The sequence below is a fragment of the Drosophila biarmipes genome, chromosome X (genome assembly GCF_025231255.1).
Source record: "Drosophila biarmipes strain raj3 chromosome X, RU_DBia_V1.1, whole genome shotgun sequence".
Lineage (NCBI taxonomy): Eukaryota > Metazoa > Arthropoda > Insecta > Diptera > Drosophilidae > Drosophila > Drosophila biarmipes.
The window spans coordinates 14,606,176-14,632,600 of record NC_066611.1 but is presented as its reverse complement, the minus strand read 5'-3'; the positions used below and the strand labels follow the sequence as shown (position 1 = coordinate 14,632,600).

The following is a 26,425-nucleotide window of genomic DNA, read 5'->3' as shown; positions in this document are numbered from 1 at the left end:
ATCTGGCTCTGGCCACAAAAATTACTCATATTTAATTATTAAAAATAAATTAATTACTTACTTAAGCAGTTATCGTAGGCTAATTATTGTTTTTTATTATTTTATTCAGCACAGCTTTCGACTAGGCCCCAAAAAAACAAACTCCCCAAAACTTCTATCAAAAGTATCATTATTTACAAGATTCGTTAATAATCTAAAAACAATTGTCATTATAAGGCTCAAATTTCCTTGCCAGCTCCCGCGTCCACTATAAGCGTCAATTGTCCTTGTGTAGGATTCACCCAGGCAGCGGGAAACTTCTTGTCCTGATCCACAAATACACTCTAAAATTAAAATAAATATTAAATTAGAAAAAAATTTAATTATTTTTTAAAAAAGTTGATGGCCTCATTAATATAACTTTCATATAATTTGCTAATTGCTAATATTTGACTGTTATTAAATTTATAATGATGTATAATCTTCTAATCAAACTCCTACCTATCCTTGTGTTTTGAAAATAACCATAGACATCCCCGGTAATCGAACTCACCTTGACGACACTGGCCTTCCCGGCACCGGTGACCACGAAAGCCACATCCCGGGCTCCATTGATCAGCGGCAGGGTGAAGGTAATGCGCTCGGGTGGCGGCTTGGGCGAGTTCCGGATGGGGATGACCAGGCGCTGGGACTCCTTCAGCGTGGCCGGCTGCTCGGGGAAGAGGGAGCAGGTGTGGCCATCGGGTCCCATGCCCAGCAGCAGCAGGTCGAACCGGTCCACCTGAGCCCTGACCCTCGCTTCATAGTCCGCCGCACAGTCGTCCAGCGGCTTGGTGGTATCGGCCCGCACGAACTGCGAGTCCTGAATGCTCGGCAGTTGGGTCAGCCAGTCGGCCTTGTAGGCACCGTAGGTGGAGTCGCTGTCATCCAGGGGCACATAGCGCTCGTCGCAGAAGTAGAACACCCAGTTCTCGGTCTTCAGAGCGCCGGACTTCAGGGCTTTCGTCAGCAGCTGGATGAGCGAACCACCTGTAGACGGAGTGAGACACTTGACTTTGGGAGTGGAATTTCACGGGTCGCACCTGGGGCAAGGTCACCTCAAGTTGGGCTTATCAGGCCACTTGACTCCTCTGACCTCGCTCCCAAAGCCCGAGCACGAAACCGATCCTTACCCGAGAGTCCCACGCTGAACTTGGCCTGCCTGGCCAACGCCTCCTGGGAGCAGCGCTTGAGGAGATCAACCAGCACCTGGACCAGTTCCTGCTCCGATTTGGTGCGGTTTACCCGCAGCGCACTCTTTCGCTCCGACATATTGCTGATATGATAATGGAACCCCGACTCGACTCGCCGATTTCAATAAGTCCCACCAACTATCGATTACCAAGTTGGTTAGTGGTAGGAAAATACACTGCAACATTGGGGAAAACTTTTAGTAAAAGCACATGGAACTTTCAAAAACAGTTGTTTTTTTCCTATAAGGCTTAGGTAACTTTCAGTTTCACTAAAAAAATATGAATGATTTTTCGTTGGCGCTTAAAAAATAATTGTTCTCTTGATGATTTAGCTTTCTAAAAAGGTATTAGGCGTAAAAGGTTAACTTAATTTGACAAGCTGTATGCCTTATTATTGCAATTTTAGCTTTTAGTTTTCAATCTTAGATTAAATCTAAAAATTTTACAATCAAAATACACAATATACCGCTTCCACTTTTCGAACTAGATTCGAACTCGAAAGGCTGCCGGCATACCGCTGAAGCTACCGCGATAGATTCCCGCCAAACGGCCATCACCGCTCACGAGCCATGGCTGCGATAGTTGGCCCGCCACCATCGATAGACCCTGCCGAAAACAACGAAGGCAAAACAACACTAAGCAATAATCCTTCGATCTCCGACTTTTACCTGTTTTGTGGCCTTCCCGCGGCGTTGCTGTTGCAAATACACACATTTTCCGGCAGCCAGAGGCCGCGTGCAGTTGGCAAACACCAAAAACGGCCATCAACTGGCAAAAAAACCATCAAACCATCGCGCCATCGCGTTTATCGAAAGCAGATCGCGCTCGTCACTAGAGAGCAACTAAATAAGTGTTGAATTTCATAGAATTGCGTTGTATTTGGCTGGCCGAAAAGTTGGCAAAAACCAGCAGCCATCTCGAGGACTTGGTGCAGTGTTTTTGCGGCACACCATTCCAAAGAATCACGCGCACTATTTGGCGCTACTTTCGGCGAATTGCAATTTTTGCGCAAGCCCTTTTTTTTTTGCCTGCCCACAAGACACTTTTCACAATAGCAACAACAAGGCAGCGAAAAACGTGCTAAGGCAGGCATTCTTTGTTGTTGCACGAGCTTCCGGGGAGAAGGGAGAAAACCAAGATGCCCAAGCGCGGCGGCGGCGGAGGCGGCAACGGCGGCGGTGGCCAGCGGTACAACAACAACAACGTCGGCAATGGCGGCGGCCGTTACGCCGCTCTCGAGGATTTCGATGGTCAGTGCGAGGGCAGCTCCTTTGAAGACCCGTCACCCCTCATCTGTACTAACCCTATATCATCTATATATCCCCTACAGAAGTGGAGGACCGCCAGCGACGCAAGGACCGCAACAAACGTCGCGTCAGCTTTAAGCCCTCGCAGTTCCCGCACAACAAGAAGGACATCAAGCTGCGTCCCGAGGATCTGCGCCGCTGGGACGAGGACGATGACATGAACGACATGACCACTACAGTCAGGGTGAGCCAGCCACTTGCTTTTCCCCATCCTAAGCCTTCAACTAATCGTATACCCTTTCGTTTGTGACCAACAGCAGGATCGACCCACCTCGCGACGACGAGGATCGCCCATTCCGCGCGGCAAGTTCGGCAAACTGATGCCCAACAGCTTTGGCTGGTACCAAGTGACGGTGAGTTTGGCCTAGCCACCATATAGATACCAGATTTACGATAGCCGCTCCGGCCTCCGCGAAAATCATGTGATTAGCCGCCTGCTAGTTGCTTAGACATAAGTTAAAGGTCGTCTGGGCTGTCAGATTTATATGGTCAGCCATATAAACATTAATTTGCAGACTATAGCCAACTCAACTAAAGGTCGCTTGGCGTCTTGCATATCGGGCGCATGTCCTGTAAACACAAAACGTGCTGGTTATTTTGTTTATTGGCTCTCTAAACAAGAGCTGGAAGCCCCAGACTGGTCCATATAGATACCGGATTTACGATAACTTAGCCGCAGAACTATTTTTGGTCCCACCGAAAATCATGTGATTCTTCTTAAAGATATTTTGCTATTAACAAAGGGTCGCTTTAAGTGCCGCCAACATCCGCAAGGCGGGAGAATCCCGGATAGGTTGCAACTTTCTTGTTTATTTATTTTCATTTATTGACACACTGGTCCAGTGCTTCACTGCCTCACTGACTTGCCGCCCCGGGCTGGTTGTGTTTATTAATTAATTTCACTCGTAAAAATCGTAAAGCAAACAGCCAAGTGGTGGAGTAAGGGGCGCTCAGCTAACGACAATCGCTACAACAATTACAATTGCAAGCCAACCAGCGGGTAAATAAATATTTATGGATGGCTAAACCCGGTCCGCGGCCACAGTGCCATCCACAAGTGTGTGTGTGTCCCACCGTCCCCCGCCCGATGGGCGAAAGAATGCAGCTGGAGCCGAGCCCTTTTGGTGGTTCTGGCTCGTGGGATGACCTGACCCCCGGCTCCGAAATGTGTACTCCAAGGACAGTCCTTCGCCTGGCAACTGGGCTGTGCCCAAGCTGCCAAGCCGCCAAGCTGCCAAGCTGCCGAGCTACCCCGAGCTACAGCCAGCACCAAACAACAGGCCGCTATCTCTCGACGGGGTCGTAAATGCCGTAAATGCCCAATTCTCTGGCTCACCAGTTCCGTTTGGGCCTTTATTTCATCGACGGCTGGCAGACGGTGAAGACGTGTTCCCCACGCGCGTCCCAAAGGCGATAGTTTGCTGAATCTCAAGAGGCGCGATTAGTAGTTGGGCTATTTATCAGTCGCCGACGATTAGATGTGCGATTAGGGTTGCCCGTCCAGCAACTAGCCAGTCAATTCAATCCATAACCCAGCACAATGGCCACCCTGGGCGCCTGGGACTACGCCATCCTGGCGGTGGTGCTCATCATCTCCGTGGCCATTGGCATCTACTACCGCTTTGTGGGCGGCAAGCAGAGCACCACCACCGAATACCTGCTGGCGGGTCGTTCCATGGGCATCACGCCCGTGGCCTTCAGCCTGATGGCCAGCTTCATGTCCGCCGTCACCATACTGGGCGTGTCCATGGAGAACTACCAGTACGGCACCATGTTCGTGGTGATCAACCTGTCGTATGTGTTGTCCACGCCCGTGGCAGCCTACCTCATCATACCGGTGTTCTATCGCCTGAAGACGGCCAGTGTGTACGAGTATCTGGAGCTGCGCTTCGGCTATGCCACACGACTGGCCGCCTCGCTGAGCTTCTCGCTGCAGATGGTCCTCTACATGGGCATTGTGGTCTATGCCCCGGCGCTGGCCCTGGAGGCGGTGACCGGCCTCAACCAGGTCTTCTCCATCGTCATCGTGGGCGTTGTGTGCACCTTTTACGCCACGCTGGGCGGCATGAAGGCCGTACTTATCACGGATATTTATCAGTCGCTGCTCATGTTCGTCGCCGTCTTCAGCGTGATCATCTGCGCCTGGGTGAAGGCGGGCAGCCTGTCGGAGATTTGGCGCGTGGCCCAGGAGAACGGGCGCATCGATCTGGGCAACTTCAGTGTGGATCCCACGGAGCGACACACCTGGTTCACCCAAATACTGGGTGGCTGTGCCACCTACCTGTCCCTCTACGGGGTGAACCAGACGCAGGTGCAACGCCTGATGGCAGTGCGGAGCTTGAGTGCCGCCCGAGCGGCCCTGTGGTGGTGCCTGCCCATCCTGTGCCTGCTGAGTGTGAGCACCTGCTTCTCGGGCCTGTGCATCTACTGGTACTATCGCAACTGCGATCCACTGCTGGAGGGCAGGGTGAACTCGCGTGACCAGGTGATGCCGCTCTTCGTCGTGGACACCATGGGCCAGTACACCGGCCTGGCGGGCCTCTTCGTGTCGGGAATCTTTTGCGCCAGCCTCTCGACGATTAGCTCGATCATCAGCTCGCTGGCGGCTGTCACGCTGGAGGACTACCTCAAGCCCCTGGTTAGCTGCTGTGCCAAACGCACGCTCACCGACCGCCAGACCCTGTGGTACTCCAAGCTGCTCTCCCTGTTCTACGGAGCCCTCTGCATTGGCATGGCCTTCATGGCGGGTTCCATCGGAGGACTGCTGCAGGCGGCGCTCTCAATCTTTGGGATCATTGGCGGCCCACTGCTGGGACTCTTCACGCTGGGCATGTATGTGACGCGGGCCAACGAGAAGGGCGCCATCGGCGGACTGGTCATCTCGCTGGCCTTCTGCTTCTGGATCGGATTCGGTCAGCCCAAGCCGCCGCTGGTCAGCCTGGAAATGTCCACCGCCGGCTGTCCGCTGGACCGGAGCTATGCCAGTGATATCTTTCTCAAATCCCCGAAGGCGGAGGTGGCGGATGAGGAGCAGCACTACTTTTACCTGTACAGGATCAGCTACATGTGGTACGCCGCCCTGGGTTTCGTGATCGCCTTCTTTGGCGGCTGGTTCTTGTCCTGGGTATTCGAGCTGTTCAACTGGGACAACAATGGACGCATCTACCAGGATGCGGAGTGCACGCTGATCAAGCATGACCTCTTCGTGCCGCCGCTGGCCAAGCGACTGCAACGCCGGCAAATGCCGCTGCTGGTGGTGACGGGCACCAGTTCGGAGATTGGCGGCATCTCGGCGGAGCCGCGGCTGGACGAGATCGAGTGGGAGAAGCACAAGGCGGTGGCGTAGCTCAAAGACACACGCAAAGTGTGGGGTTTCTTTTGGAATTCCACTCAGCTGAGTCAGCCTCACGGCTCCAAAACAAGAAAATAGATAAACCACTCTGCTTTTTTTTCCCAATACGGTTAAGTTTAATAGCAATTTTATACAAGAAAATAATGGTCATAGAAAAAAAGTGTTTTTCGTATAGTTACATTGTGGCTTATACTGTCGCTTTGAGGGTGCATTCAATTGAATCCATCATGTCAGAGTATCATATAGTGGTCGCTGTTTCCTCCTCCTCCTCCTCCTTCGCTGGCCTTCTTCTCTTGCCACCATTGCATAGATCAACCGAACCTTGGCTTTGGCAAAGGCGCTGATCCACTAACGAGTCTCGCTTTCGATGTCCTGATCGGGCTGATCCTGGGGTCCTTTGGCCACATAAACGTTGCGGTCCTGCGACATCTTCCACACGGCCAGTAGCCTGATCAGTTCACCGTAGGTGAGCTTGTGCAGCTGCTCGGCCGTCCGCACTCCTGCGTTCTCCAGCATTTCCAGCAGCTCGACCACCTGGAACTGGGACTTCTCCTCCGAACTGTGCTCTCCCCTGGGCGGGATGCGCTCTATGAACTGCGACTCGGCGGTGTTCTTCGTCACCAGGTTGCCCTGCTGACCCACCGGCTCGCGATCCTCGTCGGGGTTCATGGGCAGCGACCAGGCCAGGCTGGCGCCCAGGATCACCAGGAGCAGGACCGGAATGTTGCCCGGAATGCAATTCATGTTTGTGCTCTGCGTCCGACTGCGAGAAGCTTTGCTGTGGCACTGCCGTCGCCTCGTCTGTCGATCGTGGCCCGGACTTGGGGTGCGTTTCAATTTCTAGCCGTCTTCTACCCCGCTCTCTCACTCGGTTCCCTATCGCAAATTCGAACGCCCCGAGGGACAGTGCTGCCCGGTCACTCTTTTTCCCAACATCTGGCTTTTTTTGTGACATATTTCGGAGACAGAAAAAAATAGTTTCCATTTTTTATGATATTTTGAAGACATAAAAAAACATTTTTTTAACTATTTTAGAGACAGAAAAAAGTGTTTAATCTATAGATCCACAATGCTAGGGGATTGAACACAGGACTTCAAAATTGACATGGTTGGAATTGAACTCGGACAACATTAAATGCTCCTCAAAAATGATTGCATTTGAATGTAGGAAGTATAATAGGGCGATATTTTTGAGTGCTTTCTCTTTCTATGGTACGCGAATTGAATAAACATATATATATATATATATTATATGAGAAAAAGAATGAATTTTTTTTTTTAATATTTTGACTCTTTAGGAAATAAAGTTATGTGTCATACTAAAAACAAACTCTGTTTAAAAAGAGCGTTTTATAAAAAGAAATTTAAAACAAACAAATTTTACTTAGAATTATTTTTTTTTTTATAAAACTAAGATGAGTTCTTTTAAAATGTGGTTCCTAAATGGGATATTTTGTTGAATAATATTATCCTACTTATACTGTAATTACTGATATTAAATAAAACATGTTTTAGCTTTTTAATAAACCCCTTCTAGCGAAAATATCGAGTTAAGGCTCACCACTGCCATGGGGATTGCTTTTGATTGAAAAGTCAGCGTAGGGTCGGTCGGTCGCTCGAATTATTTTATCTGCATATGCTGCACACACATCGACCCCTCCGTTCGGTCTTCTATATACACATGTTCTTTAATTGCCTGTGAGTTCGTTTGATTTGGCTTTGTATTTCGTGTTTGGTATTCCGTATTTTTGTTACGTTTATGCCCGCCTCCAATTTAATTTATCTGCGCAGTTTGTGCGCTCGCTGTCTTCAATTTTCTGCATGTTTGGTGGCCCAATCTTATCTATTCTCATTTCTCCCCTCTCTCTGTGGCAAAAACCCAATTGAACAAGTAGAATTTTCAATAATTGCGCAAGATATGGGTTAATAGACGCCACGTAGACCATCGGCTTAGCGATTTTTCTTTAAAAAACCAATCAATCATTCTATCCTAAACCCACATAGAACGCTAATCGGTCAAGATATTACAATAGCAGGGGCTACTAAACATTTTTGAAGAGGGACAACCTTTTGTATTTGACACGTTTTTGTTGTTAAACGAATCATTTAAATTAAGTTTCTTAGTTAGGAAGTTATATTCTTAGAACGTTTACTACTATTTATTATAATAAATATTAGAGTTCCAGAAATATTTTGCAATTTTGTGCTATTTTATTTTTAAATTACACGTTAAGAGGTCAAGGTATTAAATTAGATAAGGCTATTTACCTTTTTTAGTATAAAAAAAGACGCGTTTTAATTTTTTTAAGCATTTTAACTGGAGTTTTTTTTAGTATCATCAAAAGATAGATTTTTATAATTTTTTGTAAGAATATTTATCCAAAAATCGTTACAATTTATGATTACCAAAAAAAAACTAAAAAAATTTGCACATCCCTTAAATTTGTTATAATAGTTGTCACTTAAAATGAAGATAATAAAATTATGTTTGAATAGGGGAACGAAAAGAGATAATGCTTAACTTGATATATTCAAAATAGTAGATTAATTATATTGTAAAATACATTTTCCGTTAAAAATGAAAAAGATGTGGGTGGTTGCTGAATTCTACATTCCTATCGACATGACTTGTTTAATTACTTTGCTCTACAATTATTTTGCCTGCATTCAGGCGTTGGGGAAAAAGCTTTTCCACATGATACATTTTTTGTTTTAGCAAAGTTTCACTTGTTTTGCCCGCCGAATCAGTCAGTGCAGTCAAGGCATTATTATTATTATATCGTGCTATTATGTATTTTTACTACGATCTGTGGCGTACACGTAACGAGGCTCTTGAGTGACAGCGTCCCAAGTGGAGATTGTCGAGGCGCTTGTGACGAGCGACCTGGCCGAGTATTGATAATTGCAATTTGAAAATCGCAATTGCCAGTCTTATTTGCATTTTTGCATTTTCCTAATGGATTCACAGCCGGCCTGCGACCACTTTGGACTGCAAAAACTATCTATGCTGTGTACTTATATGTGGAAAAATGAAAAAAAAAAAAAAGTACAAGTACGTGTGAATGGAATGGCCAAAACATTCCAATGACGGATCGTTGTTATTTTTCATTAGTGGCCCGCCGCTGACGGCGAACACGTGCCCGGTGGCTTGTTAGTCACTCCATTCTGGCCGAGAATAAAAACGGAATAGACTCGTATGTGGAATAACAGCCGTTGATAACCGACCGCGGTTGTGGGCCAAAAAGAACTGACTCACTGGCCGGAGGACAGGCTATGGGGGGCAATTCCCATTCCCCCGACTCTGGCTTCGTCTACTGGCCCGCGTGCTGTGTGCATCTCCTGATGTCATCGGCCAGTAATGCGTCGGATCGTCGTTCCCCTTATCTCGCCAATTGAACTGCCAGATTGCCCGCTGCCACACCGCCCTGCTCGTGGTCCCACTTTTCCAGTCTGTTATCCCACTTTGATACAGTAAAGATCGGTTGAGTGAACCTTGACAAAAGTACGGAATTTTTTCCTTTTAAAAAAGCACTTTTACAAGATTTCTTACTGGTTTTGAGCAATCTAAACTTTTTTTGTTGATATGGCAACACCGAAAAGGGATTGGAAAAAAAGCTTTCTCGATGCAGTATCCTACAAAGTTCCTATATTTTAAGATTTATAATCCTTTTCAAGCAATCTATACTTTTTTTTTGATATATGATATTTAAATTTATAGATTTCACTTGTAAGTTTACCAGTAATCTTAAAAAATATCTTACTGCATCAGTCAGCGGTGGGATTTGAACTCACACTTGCGTTACCAGAGGCGAAAACTCCACTTAGTATTCTCTTATTCACCAATAAAAAAGTAATATTAAGAAAAATATTTCATCAAAACACTTGGTCAGCAATTAAATATAATTATTAAAAAATTTAATTAATAAAAACTAAAAAAATACTAAGTTCCATTTTTTTTTGTATTTTTAAAATGATCACTTTTTAATTTTTTTTAGTTATTGTTTTTTCATAGCACATTAGTCAATGCATATTGCAAAACTTGTAGGTTTTCTTTTTAATATATCCCGCAAATCACTTATAAATTAATTATTAGCTTCCGCCAAGCCAGATCCAGATGATCGAGAGATGTAAACAGCACAGACGATTGGTTCTCCGAGTCGAAGCCACTGCACATCGACATTGAATGCATTCTAGATTTGCCTGGGAAGCCAAGATCGATTGGCCGTCAAGGGGGTGTGAAAGGGGTTTCTCAATATTTAGCGATTCAACAATTTATTACGAAATTGGAATTCAGGCGCATAACAATTAATAATTACTCGTTAACAGCTTAACTTGATTCATATTCATATTCACATTGTTCTGGTATGTAAATTGCCAGTATTCACACACTTTCACAGCACACAAGCACACGCATGGCATTGAAATTGTTTCAACCAAAGGAAGGTGTTCAAAAAAAAAAAATGCTTTACATATTCATTTTGGTTGGCAGCTAATCCTCCTGCTCGTTGTTGGTGGTGGTCACCGTCTTCTCCTGGTGCGTGGTGCTGGTGGTGGTGCGGGTCAGCGTGAAGACGCCGGTGGTGCCCACTTCATCCAGCGGCTGGGCAATGATGGTCGAGGTGGTGCTCTGCAATAGAGGATTGGTTATACATATGGATGATGTATGGGATGTGTGGGAGACGCGGTCTTACGCCATTCTTGGTCTCCTCGGGGCTCCAGGAGCGCTTGTCGTCCAGATCCTTTGAGCAACAGCCACCCATTCTTTGGTTTTCGTGATTATTCCTATTAATCAACTGGGCTTGGATATATAGTATACACCTTTCGGGATGCCTGCCGCCTGCCTGTCGTGTGTATCTCTCTCTCTACGCGGGGCCCAGTTATTTGTTACTGCTTCATCGGCGCACGTCTGTCAGCGAATGCCGCTCCGTTCGCCGGTGTTCGATGGTGTGGCGTTCTGTTCTGTTCACTTGTTGGCCAACCAAGCGAGCAAAAACAAAAAAACAAGCAGCCCAACCCAAGCCCAAGCTGCGCCGCCAGCTGCGACTGCGGCGCCGGAGTTGTCATAGCTCCATATCAATTCTAGAAATATGTCTCAGCCAGCTTGTATTTTGTATTGTATTGTGCTCGCTCTTGTGTTGAATACAATAAATATGAGTGTGGCTATATCTGTGAGCTGTGCAAACAAACCATTGACATTCTTCCACCCACTACGCACCACCTCGCAGCACCTAGCACCCCGGGCGAAACTCTAGATTTCCCGAGAATGTCCGATTCCGATCCCGAAACCGAACCCCCCAAATACAGTCATCATCTTTATTTTCGAAAGCGGAATCGCTGGCCTTGTCGGCTTAACGGTTCCTTCAGGTGCGTCGCCTCGCTGCCAGGGTTGCCATTGTTGTCTGTGCCCGCTTTAAAGCACACAAAGGATGAGTAACGTCCATTTTCATAGGGAGCAGTTATTTCCTTAACTCAGTGAAAGTAAACGATTATTATCAATGTTATCATTTTTTATGGTTCAGAACTTCTCAACTGAACTAATTAAAAGATTGTATTTAGAAATTGAAGGAATTTCACCCTTTTAAATAATGAAACCTTGATTTTGCTTGCTTTTTTTTAATAAATAAATAATATAAGTATTATTTTAACAATTCTAACCCGTAAAGGCAATAAATGATCAAATCCAAATGGACCATCAGTGGGGTTTCCTAGGCCGAGTCTTACGATAGTGATCCTGTGTTTAGGGTTTCAGAAAACCACACATAAACCAAGACAAATAATTACATAAGAGAAAAAGCAACTACAATTTGTCAATTTTGTTGAATGTGATAATTTTAATATCTAGGGTTAACAACTCCATCCGATATCGGGCACTCTGTGGACCTGGGAGACAATAATATATGTAATAATAGCAGCTAATGCCCGTAATAAATAAATTTATCGCATTAATGCGCAATGAATGAGTGGGCTAGATGGGCCGCAGCCACGGTTGTTCGCAGACTTATCTGCTTGATACTGTTGATGTGTTGATATACAAATAGGGTCGAGTGGCGATGGCGCAGGAGGGGCTCATGGCGATCATTCACACGATCATTATTCGCATATGTGCCCGGCTGTGCCCGGCTTGCCCGAAGTGATCCCATAAATTGAATTACCAGTGATTCTTTGTGCACAGACCCCATACCCCTCCACATATGCATGCCTATATGCCTCCATACATCTATTTATTCATATGTACCTTTGTGTCTTTCTGCATTCCGATTAGATACCGGCCATTGGCCGGCAATAATAACACTGGCCAAGTGACCGATATTGCCAAATGGCCGACCTTCGCATGGGCCGCAGAAAGAGTGTTGCATCCAGGACGGTTTTTTGTTTTCCGCTCCGTTTCTATCTGCTGTTTGCGATACACTCACCACATCCGGATAAGTGCTCGTAATTAAATCACTGACAGCTCGAGTGATAAGAAGGTGCCCTGCCCTGCCCGAAAATGTAATTAGGTGACGGGACCCAGACGCACATACTCGGAAATGGCAACGAATGGCATGCAAATCGGCAGCGGGTGTTCCACTAATTCCTCATATCGTAATTGGGGGCCCAGTGTGATGGGTAAACAGGCCAATTAGCCAATGCTCGTGGTTGTTGAGGTCCTGTTTCAACAAAATGGGGTGTCGGTATCTTCTATTAACTATTTGGAAATTCCATTTAAAACTTCAAAACGGCTCTAATTTTGTTTAAAAATATATATTTTTACAACATGCTCATATTTAATTTAGTTTTTGGTATATTATAAAGCTTACTTTACTTATAGCTCGTTGATATTGTTATAATTTCCATTTGTTTAACACTTTTATTAAATAAAAATGCAAATTTAAGTTTCTGCAAGTCTTAAGAATATTATGTTATAATTAATTTTTATATATTTTTATAAAAGATATTTTATTTATAGCTTTTTTGTATTATAAAAATCGAAATTGCTTTCCTTTTCATATGAGTATATTTTTCTACATTTCTATACTCACTTTTTTAGTTATATATATTTTTTTGGGGTGTGTTAAAAATATTTTTACACAAGCTCGGACGCTTTTAAATGAGTTTTACCGGCGAAAGTTGGATATTACCGCACACATTGCACAGACTTGTACGTGCCGTTTCTTATGGTTAGGCTTTATGGGCTATCTGCGCTCTGTACACGCCCCGTTGATAGACAGATAGATCACACAAAGCCAACACGAAATGTGGAGCAGGGCTGGCAAATAGAGAGCAGCGCCCATGAGTTGGCCGATGAGATAATTTGTGCGGCTGCTATCTGTGCTCCGAATACAACAAACCTGACGTCTAACGATTTCCGTTTCTAATTCTATATTCTTTGCAGTTGCAAAATGCACAGATCTACGAAAAGGAGACCATTTTGCGTGCCCTCTTGGCGGCCATGTCGCCGCATGCCTTCATACCGCAGTACTGGCGAGCGGAGCGCAACTGCGTGGTCTTCTTCACCGACGACTACGAGACGGCCGAGCGCATCCAGAATCTGGGCAAGCACGCCCAGCTGCCCGACGGATACAGGCTGATGCCGCGCGTGCGCAGCGGCATACCACTGGTGGCCATCGACGATGCCTTCAAGGAGGCCATGAAGGTCGCGATGGCCAAGCGCTATAATGTCCAGACCAAGGCGCTGGATCTCTCACGCTTCCATGCCGATCCCGATCTCAAGCAGATCTTCTGCCCGCTCTTCCGGCAGAACGTGATGAGCGCCGCCATCGACATTATCTGCGACAATATACCCGATCTGGAGGCCATCAACCTGAACGAAAACAACATGACCAGCATGGAGGCCTTCAAAGGGGTGGAGAAGCGCATACCGAACCTCAAGATTCTCTATTTGGGGGATAACAAGGTGGGGATACAAAACTTTACAAACATAAATTATGGTACTGTTGTTAACATTTACTACTGACCTGTTCCAGATACCATCGCTAGCCCACCTTGTGGTCTTTCGCAATCTGTCCATTCTGGAGCTGGTCTTGAAGAACAATCCCTGCCGTTCCCGCTATAAGGACTCGCAGCATTTTATCAGGTATACTATGGTGTGATTGGCTCTCTTCTAACCCTTCTAGAGGATGCTGCCGCATGGTCGACGTGGGAATTGCCGCGTCGGGAGTCACAGAGGAATTAGGATTAGCACATTTCCATTGTTCTGTTGTCTCCATTCTCGAATTTTTATTGAGCCGATGCGCTGCAGAATTGTTACCCAAAACTAGGTGGAACTCCATTCCTCGACGGGAACAACGCTTGAATGGCCTTCAGCCAGGTTGAAAAGCGGTTGAGCAGGCAAAGGCATTTAAGGGAAAATAATTGCAAATTAGACAGCCTTAAAGCAAGGGCAGATCGTAGGCAATGGAAGAGATTTTGGGCAGGGCAGTAAAAAATGATTTAAAAAAAAAAGAGAAAAGAAAAAAATATTAAAAAGCAACCGAGTACAGTAGGGCCCAAGCAACTCGCCACTTTCGACAAGGTGGCAACGCTGAACTCAAGACGCAACTGTACCACTAAATTGTAATGCACCGTTCGCACTTCCACTTGAGCAGGCGGACATGCAGCAGTCCCGCACACAAAAGCAATGACAACGCTGGCGAAATACCAATAGTGAAATCATAAAATCGATTTATCGAAATAGAGCAATATTAATACCCACCAACCCACCCACCGCGCACCCCGCTACAACACACACGGGCACACACGCATATGTAACCACTTCACGCCAGCGCACGCACGCATGCGCTTGCGCGCCCTGATCCCAGATCCCAGCTGCGTGCCCTGTGCGCGCCGTTGTGTTGCGTTGTTGTGTCGCCGCTTGTTGATTATGCGGCGGTTGCCAAGAAGAGGTGGCGGAGGGGCAGGAGGAGCAGTGGCGCAGTGCCCAGCGGGAGACTAACGAACGACGAACGGACGAAGGACCAGAACACTTACCGGACATCCTGCTGGTGCCATCGGCCGCCGCGTTGTGTTGCCAGTCGTTTACACACATTTTGTACGGCTTCGTTGGGCGCATGATCCGCCTGCGGATGCGACGTGTGCGGACGTGACGCGACACGACGAGACATGTGGACACAGCATTCAGCTTTGGCAGTCTGGCAACGCAGCCAGCTTTTGCTTGGGGCCACACTGCTCGAAAAAAGAGAAAAGAAAGAAAACATCTAAAAAAAAAGGAGAGAAAAAATAGATAAAAAATGAAATACAACAAAATACACACAAAAGATGCCCTGGGCACAATGCACTGCTCAATTGTACTTTTCCGCTGCACCCAAAACAGTAGCATCAATCACATAATGGCACAACAAAGGCCAAGCACCTAGTGCCTCTGCCTCTTCAGCTGCCCGAAAGCTCTGCGATATTTTGCGAGCAGAGGGTGGAGTCACCTCTAGTTGCTCGGGGTTGTTTGCAACTCGTGCAGCGCATGCAGCCCATACACAGAAAAAAAAAACGCATTTAATTATTATTTCTCGCTATTTAACTCGCATATCTATCATCGCCTTCCTGCTAATGCCAACAAAATTACGGCCGAATATCCACTTCGAACTATTTGCAGCGAAGTACGTCGCAAGTTCCCCAAACTGATCAAGTTGGTAAGTCCAAAGTCCCCGTAGAATCTCTTGCTCTTGCCCCTGTTTAGCAGAATGATGGGAATACCCACCCTAAAGAGTTTGATCTCAATGTAAAGGTTTCCTTCTGGTGAGATACTAAAATGTGAGCCTTATACGTAGGATAGATTTATGGAAATAATATCTTGTTATTCCCCAGATGCTAACCTATCTAGGGAATATATTGGTAACGTACTTGATACACATATGTGTTTTTAATTCCCATCACTGCTAGTCACTCGATTCAAAGACCCCGCACAAACCATAACTAACTTAAATCCATGTAGGACGGGGAGACCCTGGCGCCGCAGGTCACCTTCGATATAACCGAGCAGGGACGCATTCTCGAGACGAAGGCCTCCTTCCTGTGCGACAACGCTGGCGCCGAGGTGGTGCGCCAGTTCCTGGACCAGTACTTCCGCATCTTCGACTCGGACAACCGGCAATCCCTGCTGGATGCCTACCACGAGAACGCCATGCTGTCCATAACGATGCCGTCGGCCAACCAGGCGGGCAGGTGAGCTTAGTGATAAATAGAGCCTATGAATGCCATCTAATATTCTCCTCTACCCTGGGCCAGCAGGCTGAACAGCTTCTGGAAGTTCAATCGCAACCTGCGTCGCCTGGTGAATGGCGAGGACAACCGCACTCGCCACCTGAAGTACGGACGCCTGGCCTGCGTGTCCACGCTGGACGAATGGCCAAAGACGATTCACGAGCGTCGCACCTTCACCGTTGACCTGACCATTTTCAATGTAAGATCCCCTCTATTCCTTTACCATTTAACAGATACACTAACCATCACATTTCCTGCCCGCCCGCAGACTTCCATGATGGTCTTCACGGTGACGGGACTGTTCAAGGAGCTGAACGGCGAGGTCAGCACGTCGTCCTCCTCCATGTCCTCCCAGTACGAGCTGCGCCACTTTCTCCGCACCTACGTGGTGGTGCCGCAGAACACCGGCTACTGCATCCGCAACGAGACCATCTTCATCACGAACGCCTCGCAGGAGCAGGTGCGTGAGTTCAAGCGCTCGCAGCACCAGCCGGCACCGGGAGCCATGGCCAGCACCTCGAGCAGCGCCACGGCGACCAGTGCGCAGTCGCAGCCCGCGGCGACGAGTCTGCAGGGTCGTCTGAATCCCGTTGGCGTAGCGACTGGGCCGGTGGCCATTCTGCCAGGAGCACCGCTGGCATCCAGCGCACCCGGTGGCAGCGGCAGTGCCGCCATAACGGCAGGAGCCGTGGCACCCAGTGGAGCCCCGGCAGCGAGCATGGATGAAAGCACCAAAATGCAGATGATCCAGGCCATGAGCGCGCAAAGCCAAATGAATGTGCTCTGGAGCCGCAAGTAAGATCCATAGAATGAGCCGTAGTTAAACGAGTTTGTAAGCTCATCATACCTATTTACAGATGCCTGGAGGAAACGAATTGGGACTACAACCATGCCGCCTTCGTTTTCGAGCAGCTCTTCAAGGAGAACAAAATACCGCCCGAGGCTTTTGTCAAGTAAATCTCAGACATTTGAGCCGCCCGAAGAACAGAGCCAAGTGCCACACGTATACAAAATCAAATGTTTTTGTTTATTCGTTTTTGTATGTAATTAAATACTTTTAATTAATTTCGTTTAGAGTCACATCTAAATTGTAAAGAACTGGTGAAGTTGCGTGCCCAAGAGCCACAACGATCCCAGCCTTTGATAGGTATCTAAATTTAACTCGCTTTAAGTTCCGTACGCAGAATCCCTAGCCCACTTAAAGAATAAAACTGAGCGCCAGGAAGATGAGTGTGCGCACGGTTTGCCCTCTTAGAATTTAAAATTGTTTTATATCCCTAAGAAACCACACGCAAAAAAAAGAAATACACTTAAATTCTGTATACAACAATGTTGTCGAAACACAACGCAAAAACAATTATTATTTAACCACAAAACGTAACCCTAACCAGGCCATCAAGTCTTTCCTGGAAGAGGCGATGTCTGGCCGAGCATGTGTGGCGCCCATCCCTAGCATCCAATTTCGCCCATCCCGCCTTCCCTGCCCCACAAGTAGCCTTAACTTTTGTACACAAAGACCATCGAACGAAGACAAACACTTTGTTTGAGTGCGGCAAATAAACATTTACTAATGCGGACCTTGGACTAGCAATAACAATGACCACTGTGTAAATTTTGTAATGACTCAGAAACCAACATTACCTTTATTCCCTAATAGCGAAAATAATAACAATTAAAGTTCACGCTTAGTCCTAAGTCCAATTGAGTTTAAGTTTATGTGGTATATAGGATTTATATACATAATAAAATAAGTGTAGAATCGTAAATAAATTGAGGAGAATCGAATGAAAAGGATGTGTTTTGTTTTTGTGCAAGTATTTCCAAATATATAATCTAGCAGAAAATGTAAAAAAAATAACTAGGAAATGTTTCTGAACTTTCAATATTTAAAAAATTGTATTTTGCTAATGATATTTAAAACTTAACGGTATTTTCATAGAATATCTTTACGCTAGATGTCGCCTGTACAAAAATTTGTAAGTCTACTTTTACCGCTAGATGTCGCCCATAAGTAAAACCATGTAGAAAAAGTGTCAAATATAATCAAGTGCTAGATGGCGCCTTAAAAGAATTGTTTATATCCTGTATAACTAAAAGAATAAGCTAAATTAAATAAATTAAAAATAAAATGATTAGGAGGACAAAATATACATAGTATAGATAATATATAGTATACAAATTTGATTCATCATTAATAAGAAAATTATTTTTAAAGGCTTCTAGAAAACACTCAAAAAGGTGTCTAAAAGTATGCAGTAAGGAAATGTCATATTTTCTTAAAAAGGATGCATAGAACTTCCAGGTTAAAAAAAAATCGGAAGGAAACGTATATTAATAGGTTATTATATTAAAATAACTTTGCAATGGTAAAGGTAAAAAATTAAACATTTTAATTATAGAGAATTATTTCGTAAGTTATTCATGGTACCATTTTTAAGGACAAAATGTTGTTGAGCTAAGAAATGTATCATGTTGGTAACTATTGCTATTATTTTAAAGAATGCCTTCAAAGAGCTAAGAAATTAAAATGAATAAATTAATATTAAATTGTTTAAGACTCTTTTGTGTGGCTTAAATCATCACAACCAGTTCGGGGCGCCCGCCCGCCCTGCATTGTCATCGTGCCGCTGGGAAGAGACAGCGCCCAAATGCCGAAAGTGTCTGGGAGTCGGGTCCTAGGAGTCCTGCGAGTCCTAGGACCTAGGCCCATTGTGCAGTCCCTCTTTGAGAGCGTGTGACGGGGCAAGGACAACAAAGGAGTCGAATAACAAAAAGCTTTTCTAGTTTCACAGCTTTCCACAGCCGGATTTGGGTTTTGGGCTTTGTTCGCGGTGTCGGCTCCTCAGTTTTGGGCCACAGCTGTCCGGCAATTCGACTTGAATTCAACAATTGGTCAGCAACTGGTAGCAACCGGTGGCCCGGGCCCAGTGAGTAGTGACCAGTGGGCAGCGTGAGAAGCGGCGGGCGCCCAGCATCCCAAGTGAAACCTCTGGCCAGCTGGCCCACTCCTGAGATCCACACAATGGTCAAGGGATCGGACTACAACCGGACCTCTTTGTTATTCAAAATTAGCCAGAAGAAAGGCGGCCGCTGGACCAGAAGCCAACTGACCAGGACGGCGGCATCTGCCGAGGATCAAGATCTCGGATGGCGCCCATCAAGTTGAGCTCGCTCTAGGTCTAACGGACGAATCTTTGATCTGCAGCTGTCCCCAGAAAGCCAAATATATTTTAAAAACTTTTTTAAATTGGGGGAAAAACGAATTTTAGGAAGAAAAATGGGACTCATGCTTCTGTCAAAAATTCGATTTTTCTTTGGTGTTTTTCAGTCGTAGTTTAGCCAAATCAAGACGTAGAGCTAAAAGTCCGACTGTTTTGAGCAGCTAGCTTAATATGCTAACAATCCCTATCACTTTTAGAAAAACTAATTTTTTTCCAAATTTTTTCATTTTTTTCGAGGAGAAAATACGAGCTTCAGATTTTTGTCAAAAATTCGATTTTTCTTTGGGGTTTTTCAGTCGTAGTTTAGCCAAATCAAGACGTAGAGCTAAAAGTCCGACTGTTTTGAGCAGCTGGTTTAATATGCTAACGATCCCCATCACTTTTAGGAACATTTATTTTTTTCCAAATTTTTTCATTTTTTTCGAGGAGAAAATACAAGATTCCGATTTTTGTCAAAAAATCGATTTTTCTTTGGGGTTTTTCAGTCGTAGTTTAGCCAAATCAAGACGTAGAGCTAAAAGTCCGACTGTTTTGAGCAGCTAGCTTAATATGCTAACGATCCCCATCACTTTTAGAAAAACTAATTTTTTTCCAAATTTTTTCATTTTTTTCGAGGAGAAAATACGAGCTTCAGATTTTTGTCAAAAAATCGATTTTTCTTTGGGGCTTTTCAGTCGTAGTTTAGCCAAATCAAGACGTAGAGCTAAAAGTCCGACTGTTTTGAGCAGCTAGCTTAATATGCTAACGATCCCCATCACTTTTAGGAACATTTATTTTTTTCTAAATTTTTTCATTTTTTTCGAGGAGAAAATACAAGATTCTGATTTTTGTCAAAAAATCGATTTTTCTTTGGGGCTTTTCAGTCGTAGTTTAGCCAAATCAAGACGTAGAGCTAAAAGTCCGACTGTTTTGAGCAGCTGGTTTAATATGCTAACGATCCCCATCACTTTTAGGAAAACTAATTTTTTTAAGAATTTTTTCATGTGTCAAAAAATGATCAGTTTTGAATGCTCAATTTTATATGACATTCGTGATTGTGACTTTTAGTTGCGGAATAATAATGAAGTCCTCCTGAAATTCAAACAATGTGTAGGAAAAAGAATTTAACGCATTGCCTGGGTGAAACCAATTTCGAGGCTGGGGAGACCCAGGTGAGCCGAAGAAGGGGTCCAAGGGGTCACAAATGTATATATGCGTACACTGTGCACATACTCGTATTCATTGCCTGACAAGAGTCAATGATCGCACGGCTGGTGGGACTGTTGAAAAATGAGAGGAACGTGAAATCGCAATCAAGCGCAGGGGATCAGGCTCAGGAGGAGGAGCATCATGGGCAGAACGAGGAGGAGGAGGAGGAGGAGCGGGTCGCCTAATCCGGCTGACGCAGGATCAGGACACGCAGACGCGGCGGCCAGGGATTCGCTCGCTCACTCGGAACATTTTCGGCAATTACCCAAAAATAAAGAAGCGAATTAATGCAGCTCGTGTGCCTGCGTCCGTCTTTGTGCTGAGTTGTGCTGAGCTGTGCTCAAGGATCAAGGGGTAAGGACACTCTCGGGACACTCGGCGGCGACTTTTTGGGGGACAGACAGCCGACAGCCGACAGGCGACAGCCGAAAAACACACACACAAAACAGCCGAAAAAATGGAGAAAAAAACGCGAAAGAAAAGAGTTTGCACCTGTCCCGAAAGGAAGGACCCGGGGGCTGTGGGGGAGAGCTGGCTGGCTGGCAGGACGACAGCAGGGCCAGCGAAATTAAGGATAAGCAGTGCAGTGCAGCGGGATCGCAAGGATCGCAGGGATCGCTGGCTCGTGCCACTCAAAATTCCAGCTTAATTTCGTTGTTTGTTCGCCGGTCTTTGTTGTGTGGCCAAAAATACGAAGGAGAACAAACTGCAACCCCGTTTCTGCGGCTATATGTGGGTGCCAGTAGTCCCGCCAGGCGATCCTCGCTCCTTGATCCCTGATCCCTGATCCCTGATCCTAACGTTCGCCCGTTAAAGCTTCGCGTGCGGCACTCATTGTTATGCATTTTAAATATGAATTTTTATGGCCGCCAGACATGCAAGGATCGCTGTCCCTTATCCAACTCCTCGGCCCCACTCCTTTTTTGGGCTCCTGCAACTTCGTTGGTGTCCCTGGGCTTTTGGGCATTTTGTGCATTTTGTTCGCTGGCTAAATGCCCGTTAATTCGCGGCGTTAATGAGGCCAAGCGTCGCATTGCCAACAAGGATGCGCCGCCAATGTCCTGGCTCTCGCACCATAGCCTATATATATGCATCCCCTTTCCTGGGTGGCCTGCAGATGGCCCTCAGCTCCCTCAGCTTTTCAATTTTCAACTGCTTATTATCGTTATTATTGCCTCGGCCTTATTTATTTTATAAACGATAATAACCTGGCCAATAATGAGCAGAGGGCCTGCAATCTGCCGCTGACACCTTCCATCGGTGTGGATAAGCCGCATAAGCACCAACAGATATTGTATCTTCTTGCCACCGTCGATTGATTGCATAAGATAGTGCCGTTCGCCAGGATAATACGCAATCATCTCTGGCTTTTAATAAAACAAGCGCATTTTCATATAATAATCATCATAATAAACCAATGAATACATAATATTGTTGAAGCTTTTTATAAATAAGGCGGGTAGTGCCAGGGCCATCAGGTAATTCTTATTTAATTCCTAGCAGTTCATAATATTATTAAATTTGGGATAAGGAATTTTATTTTCCTTTTAGATTGCTTTAAATTATAAATATACATTTATAACTTTATTATTCTTGCACATATAACAATGTATAATAATATTTAATAACATGACATTTCTTCTTCTTTTTTTCTTCTGGTTTGTTTTAATATATTATTATAAAATTATAACTATATTATTCGTTAATATATAATAATATAAAGTAACATTTTATATTATTTTATTGTGAATTGTTTTAAATTATCATTATAGGATTATACTTTAATCAAATTGTTATTATAATGATATTGTCTTGATATTATAATAATAATTATCAAATCCTTATCTTAGTTTTGTAATTTTTTGACTTCTATGGGAAGATTACTCAAAGTTACTATGCATTTTGAGATAGTTTTAAGTTTCCATTTCGATACAATGGAAATTCTTATTATCAAGTAACTTGTAGCAGTTAAAAAGCTGGGGGCTTAACCAGACATTGAGAAATTGGCACAAGTAAAATCTATAAGTACGATAAAAGAACCAAAATTCCATTTATGTACGCTTTAGGATGATGATGATTTTTAAATGTTTATAATTGGAAGATAAATAAAATGTAATTTTTACACAGCTTATAATCAATGGTAAATGGTATAAATGCTTATATTTAAAATTTAAAAGCTGCAAGGCCAGTGGATTATAGTTATATATTATTACAATGGAATAAGAGATTATCAAACATGCCCCTTAATTTGTGTGTGGTTTTCAGTGCACTTGGGCCATTGGAGGTGCAGTTTCCGAGTTCCTGGCCTTCCGTAGAGTCCGAGTCCCTTGGTTCTGTGTGCGCCCATTAATTGGGACATTATCGGCTCCGCTGTGCTGTTGGCTTAGTTCCAGCTTGCAACTCAAGCCCCGGGCATTATCGCCCCACGGGATGCCCCAGGCAGCGCCCCCCGGGCCTGCCCCGTGTTTATGCTTCGGTTTCACCTTTTTGGGATCCACTCCTTCGGGCAATTCAATACGCCTGGCGAATACTTGCTCTTCCCCTGGCCCGCTGCATATTGAAATTTTATGTTTTAATTTCTTTTCGGCGCTCTCCGCTTGTTTCTTTGCACACTGGAGCCATCAATGGCTTGTAATTGAGCTGACAACATTATCGAGCGACGCCCCGTTCGTCGGCCCTCCTCAGTCCTCGGCTCAGTAGTGTGCCCCAAAAAGCGCGTGCATAATTGCTTCATCCGTGGGGCGAGTCCCGGTTTCGGTGCACCTCTCAGGTGGCAGGCAGGTGGGCAGTCCAGCAGCCCAGCAGCCCAGCAGCTCAGTAGTTTCTGCAGCCAGTGACGCGTGCCCCTGCCACAGGTAAGAGCCGGCAGCCAGCTGCCCTCCTCTCGATTACGCAATCACAACACATTAAGCGCTGATTAAGACACTTGGGAGCCACTCGTATGCAAAGAGGAGACTGCGAGGACCGACTGGGAGTCACTGACACAGATCGGATTGCACAGCAGATCCTGCACTAACTGGCGGAGCTACACGGGCACAAAAATATAGTCTACATAAGCATCTAAATAAGTGCAAAGAATTCTTAAATACATTTTGAAGTTAACTCCGTACACTAAGCATTTTTACCAACTTTCCAAACTAAGAAAATAGCTTAACGCGAATTCTTCAGTCCATAGAAACTCCTCTATAAACTTCAAGACATCAGTAAAAATATTTATTGAATAGATTCGGAAGGTAACTCTCTACCAACCTCAAAATGTTTACCCATTTTCCACACTCACATACCACACCATCAAACTATGATAATAATTAAAAAAATGAAAACTTCAAGACATCAGTAAAAATATTCATTGAATAGATTCGGAAGTTAACTCTCTACCAATCTCAAAATGTTTACCCATTTTCCACACTCACATACCACACCGTCAAACTATAATAATAATTAAAAAAAATGAAAACGCGAATTCTTCAGTCCATAGAAACTCCTCTATAAACTTCAAGACATCAGTAAAAATATTCATTGAATAGATTCGGAAGTTAACTCTCTACCAATCTCAAAATGTTTACCCATTTTCCACACTCACATACCACACCATCAAACTATGATAATAATTAAAAAATGAAAACGCGAATTCTTCAGTCCATAGAAACTCCTCTATAAACTTCAAGACATCAGTAAAAATATTTATTGAATAGTTTCGGATGTTAACTCTCTACCAATCTCAAAATGTTTACCCATTTTCCACTCTCACATACGACACCATCAAACTATGATAACATTTAGAAAAAATGAAAACGCGACTTCTTCAGTCCATAGAAACTCCTCTACAAACTTCAAGACATCAGTAAAAATATTTCTTTAATAGATTAAAAAAAAAACTCTTTACTACTCTTAAAATTTTAAACATTTTACACACTTACTTAACCAGAACAGCAATATTTTATAATTAATTAAGAAAATGAAAACGCGAATTCTTCAGACTCCTCTATAACTTCCTAAACATCTAGGGGAGGTATGAATATATTTTTACATACTATTAAAATTACGAATATAAATTAATTTGTGTTTAATGAATTTTTAAATTCGAAAATGTACATCAACATCAAACTGAAATGATAAATAAGAAAAAGAAAACGCGAATTCTTCAGATTATAAAAACCTATGCGTACCCTTCTATAAAACTATGTAAATTTGCCATATTTTGAGGATATATATAAGTAAGAATATTGTTTTTTAAAAATATTTTGAGGGTATTCATATTTAAGAAAACAATTCACTTTGTAACTTGGTTTGAAGACACTTAATATTGTAATGTATCTAATGTATGCATTTCTTGCAGTGTAGTGCGACTGGCTTAAGATGCATGGGCACGTCGCCGAAGAGGAGGACACGAGAGGCTGCAGCGATGCAACGTGGCAGCTCGAGGGGTTGCCCTTGCCACGCGACTGCACTGCATCCCCTCTCCCCCCCCCTGCATTTTTTCCCGGTGAAATGCAATCCCTTATCCTCAATGCCCTGGTTCATTTATGGCTGTTCGCTGGCTGGTTGATTTGATAATTATGAGAGAGAGTCAAGATTATGCGGATCGTATTGCAAGTGGCAAAAGGGGTTCGGGATCAAGTGGGTCAGGCCAGCATCTATGGCAACACTTGCGTTTCGAGGACCCCTCCCAGGTGCAATACCGTTAACAGGGAACCGTTAGCGAGTGAGAAATGGGTAGTGGTCGCCGTCCGAAAAAAAGGGGGGGACGAAGCGAAGGGAGCGAGCGAAAAACCAACAAACACACCACACCAGCGGTGTCCTGGTGTCCAGCAGGTGCAGCTGGCGACGAGATCAAGGATCGCCGATTGCCGATGATAGGGTCCTCGGTCCTGTGTCCTCTGTCCGTCGATATCGCCCTGCCTGACCCCCGAAATAAGGTATATAGGTTCATAGGAATAACCAGGGTCCCGAGTTCCGAGTTCCGAGTCCCGAGACCCGAGTCCTGAGTCCTGTGCCGCGCATCCTGAATCCCCAAGGGAGAGTGTGCCATCGAGGACAGACAGGCACTTTCGCTGGCTTTCGATCGCAGGATGCACGTTGCATGCCGCACGCGCTTTCTTTGCAGCGAAAAGGCTGAAGGTCCTGCCGTGAGATTGCCATCATCCAATCAGCCGGGTCACGTCGTCTTCCCCAGCTCCGACTCCCAAGCTCCGACTCCCGACTTTGTAGAACTTATTAAAAACGCATTGAGGTCATCGCACCAGCAGAAGAATGAGCAACTCCAGTAACAGTGACAGGGGCAGGAGAAAAGGGAGAAGAACGCCTGAAGAAAGCCCTCGATGGGGAAGAATACGATCCGATTCGAAGAGACTGACTCGCATATACACACAACCCATAACAAGTGATACAATTAATATCGGTTTTATGGTTTAACTTTAAACTTGGTTTTTAATGATACTCACAATATGATAAATTTAAGGAATATTTTTTCTTATTTTAACTTTCTTTAATGTTATGTAAAGAGTTCGTTTAATAGTTTGGCCAGAAAACAGCTATAAATAGCTAAATATTGTATACCCGTAACTTGTGGAGTACTGAAGCTACAGGTTTGTGCTATACGTCGTTAGAAAGGTATTTCGAAACACTATGCAAGCCTTTAAACATGATTTGTCTAAATACCACCGCTTAAAAATTATGGTCCAATTACCATTTGAATCTCAAAATTGTAAGATCCTTGATTGGTTTAAGGTTACAATTATTTATGATGCAATAAAAACAGCTCCTTAATAAACAATCTTTAAAGAAATTCGGATGTTTTCCTAATGTTTTTAATTTTCCATAAAATCCAGCGTCTTGTTTTATGTCTAACAGGTTTATATTATAGTGTAAAATAAAAGAAACTAAGTGTAGTAAGAGGTTGTCTATATGAAAATAAAGAAAATACAGCATGCCCAAGCTTATTTTTATAAG

General features: G+C 44.5%; 5 protein-coding genes and 1 long non-coding RNA gene across 7 annotated transcripts; 3 read left to right on the top strand and 3 right to left on the bottom strand.

Moving 5' to 3' along the window:
* Positions 1-152: 152 nt before the first annotated feature.
* LOC108025629 (probable 6-phosphogluconolactonase) lies at positions 153-1,339 on the bottom strand. Its single transcript, XM_017096165.3, has 3 exons — positions 1,152-1,339; positions 533-1,008; positions 153-323 (listed from the first exon to the last, which is right to left on the bottom strand). Exons 1-3 carry the CDS (start codon positions 1,288-1,290, stop codon positions 219-221), a joined length of 720 nt encoding a protein of 239 aa, XP_016951654.1. The 5' UTR covers positions 1,291-1,339; the 3' UTR covers positions 153-218.
* Positions 1,340-1,807: 468 nt separating this feature from the next.
* On the top strand, positions 1,808-17,855 carry LOC108025748 (nuclear RNA export factor 1). Of its 2 annotated transcripts, none has more exons than XM_017096343.3 (10): positions 1,808-2,461; positions 2,542-2,702; positions 2,776-2,871; positions 13,243-13,764; positions 13,835-13,944; positions 15,457-15,493; positions 15,796-16,025; positions 16,092-16,263; positions 16,333-16,859; positions 16,922-17,855. In XM_017096343.3, the coding sequence occupies exons 1-10, from the start codon at positions 2,350-2,352 to the stop codon at positions 17,019-17,021; spliced, it is 2,067 nt and encodes a 688-aa protein (XP_016951832.1). In that variant the 5' UTR covers positions 1,808-2,349; the 3' UTR covers positions 17,022-17,855. The 2 variants fall into 2 exon arrangements, with proteins under 2 accessions (XP_016951832.1, XP_016951831.1); XM_017096342.3 differs by having other exon boundaries at positions 16,089-16,263.
* LOC108025749 (putative sodium-dependent multivitamin transporter) lies at positions 2,878-5,953 on the top strand. The gene has a single exon (XM_017096344.2). It carries the CDS (start codon positions 4,059-4,061, stop codon positions 5,862-5,864), a length of 1,806 nt encoding a protein of 601 aa, XP_016951833.1. The 5' UTR covers positions 2,878-4,058; the 3' UTR covers positions 5,865-5,953.
* Positions 5,963-6,675, bottom strand: LOC108025750 (uncharacterized). The gene has a single exon (XM_017096345.3). It carries the CDS (start codon positions 6,612-6,614, stop codon positions 6,219-6,221), a length of 396 nt encoding a protein of 131 aa, XP_016951834.1. The 5' UTR covers positions 6,615-6,675; the 3' UTR covers positions 5,963-6,218.
* On the top strand, positions 8,863-9,401 carry LOC127011636 (uncharacterized). Its single transcript, XR_007764791.1, has 2 exons — positions 8,863-8,922; positions 8,983-9,401. It is a non-coding gene; the product is annotated as an uncharacterized LOC127011636 (long non-coding RNA).
* On the bottom strand, positions 10,126-10,830 carry LOC108025752 (uncharacterized). Its single transcript, XM_017096346.3, has 2 exons — positions 10,562-10,830; positions 10,126-10,497 (listed from the first exon to the last, which is right to left on the bottom strand). Exons 1-2 carry the CDS (start codon positions 10,628-10,630, stop codon positions 10,360-10,362), a joined length of 207 nt encoding a protein of 68 aa, XP_016951835.1. The 5' UTR covers positions 10,631-10,830; the 3' UTR covers positions 10,126-10,359.
* Positions 17,856-26,425: the final 8,570 nt, after the last annotated feature.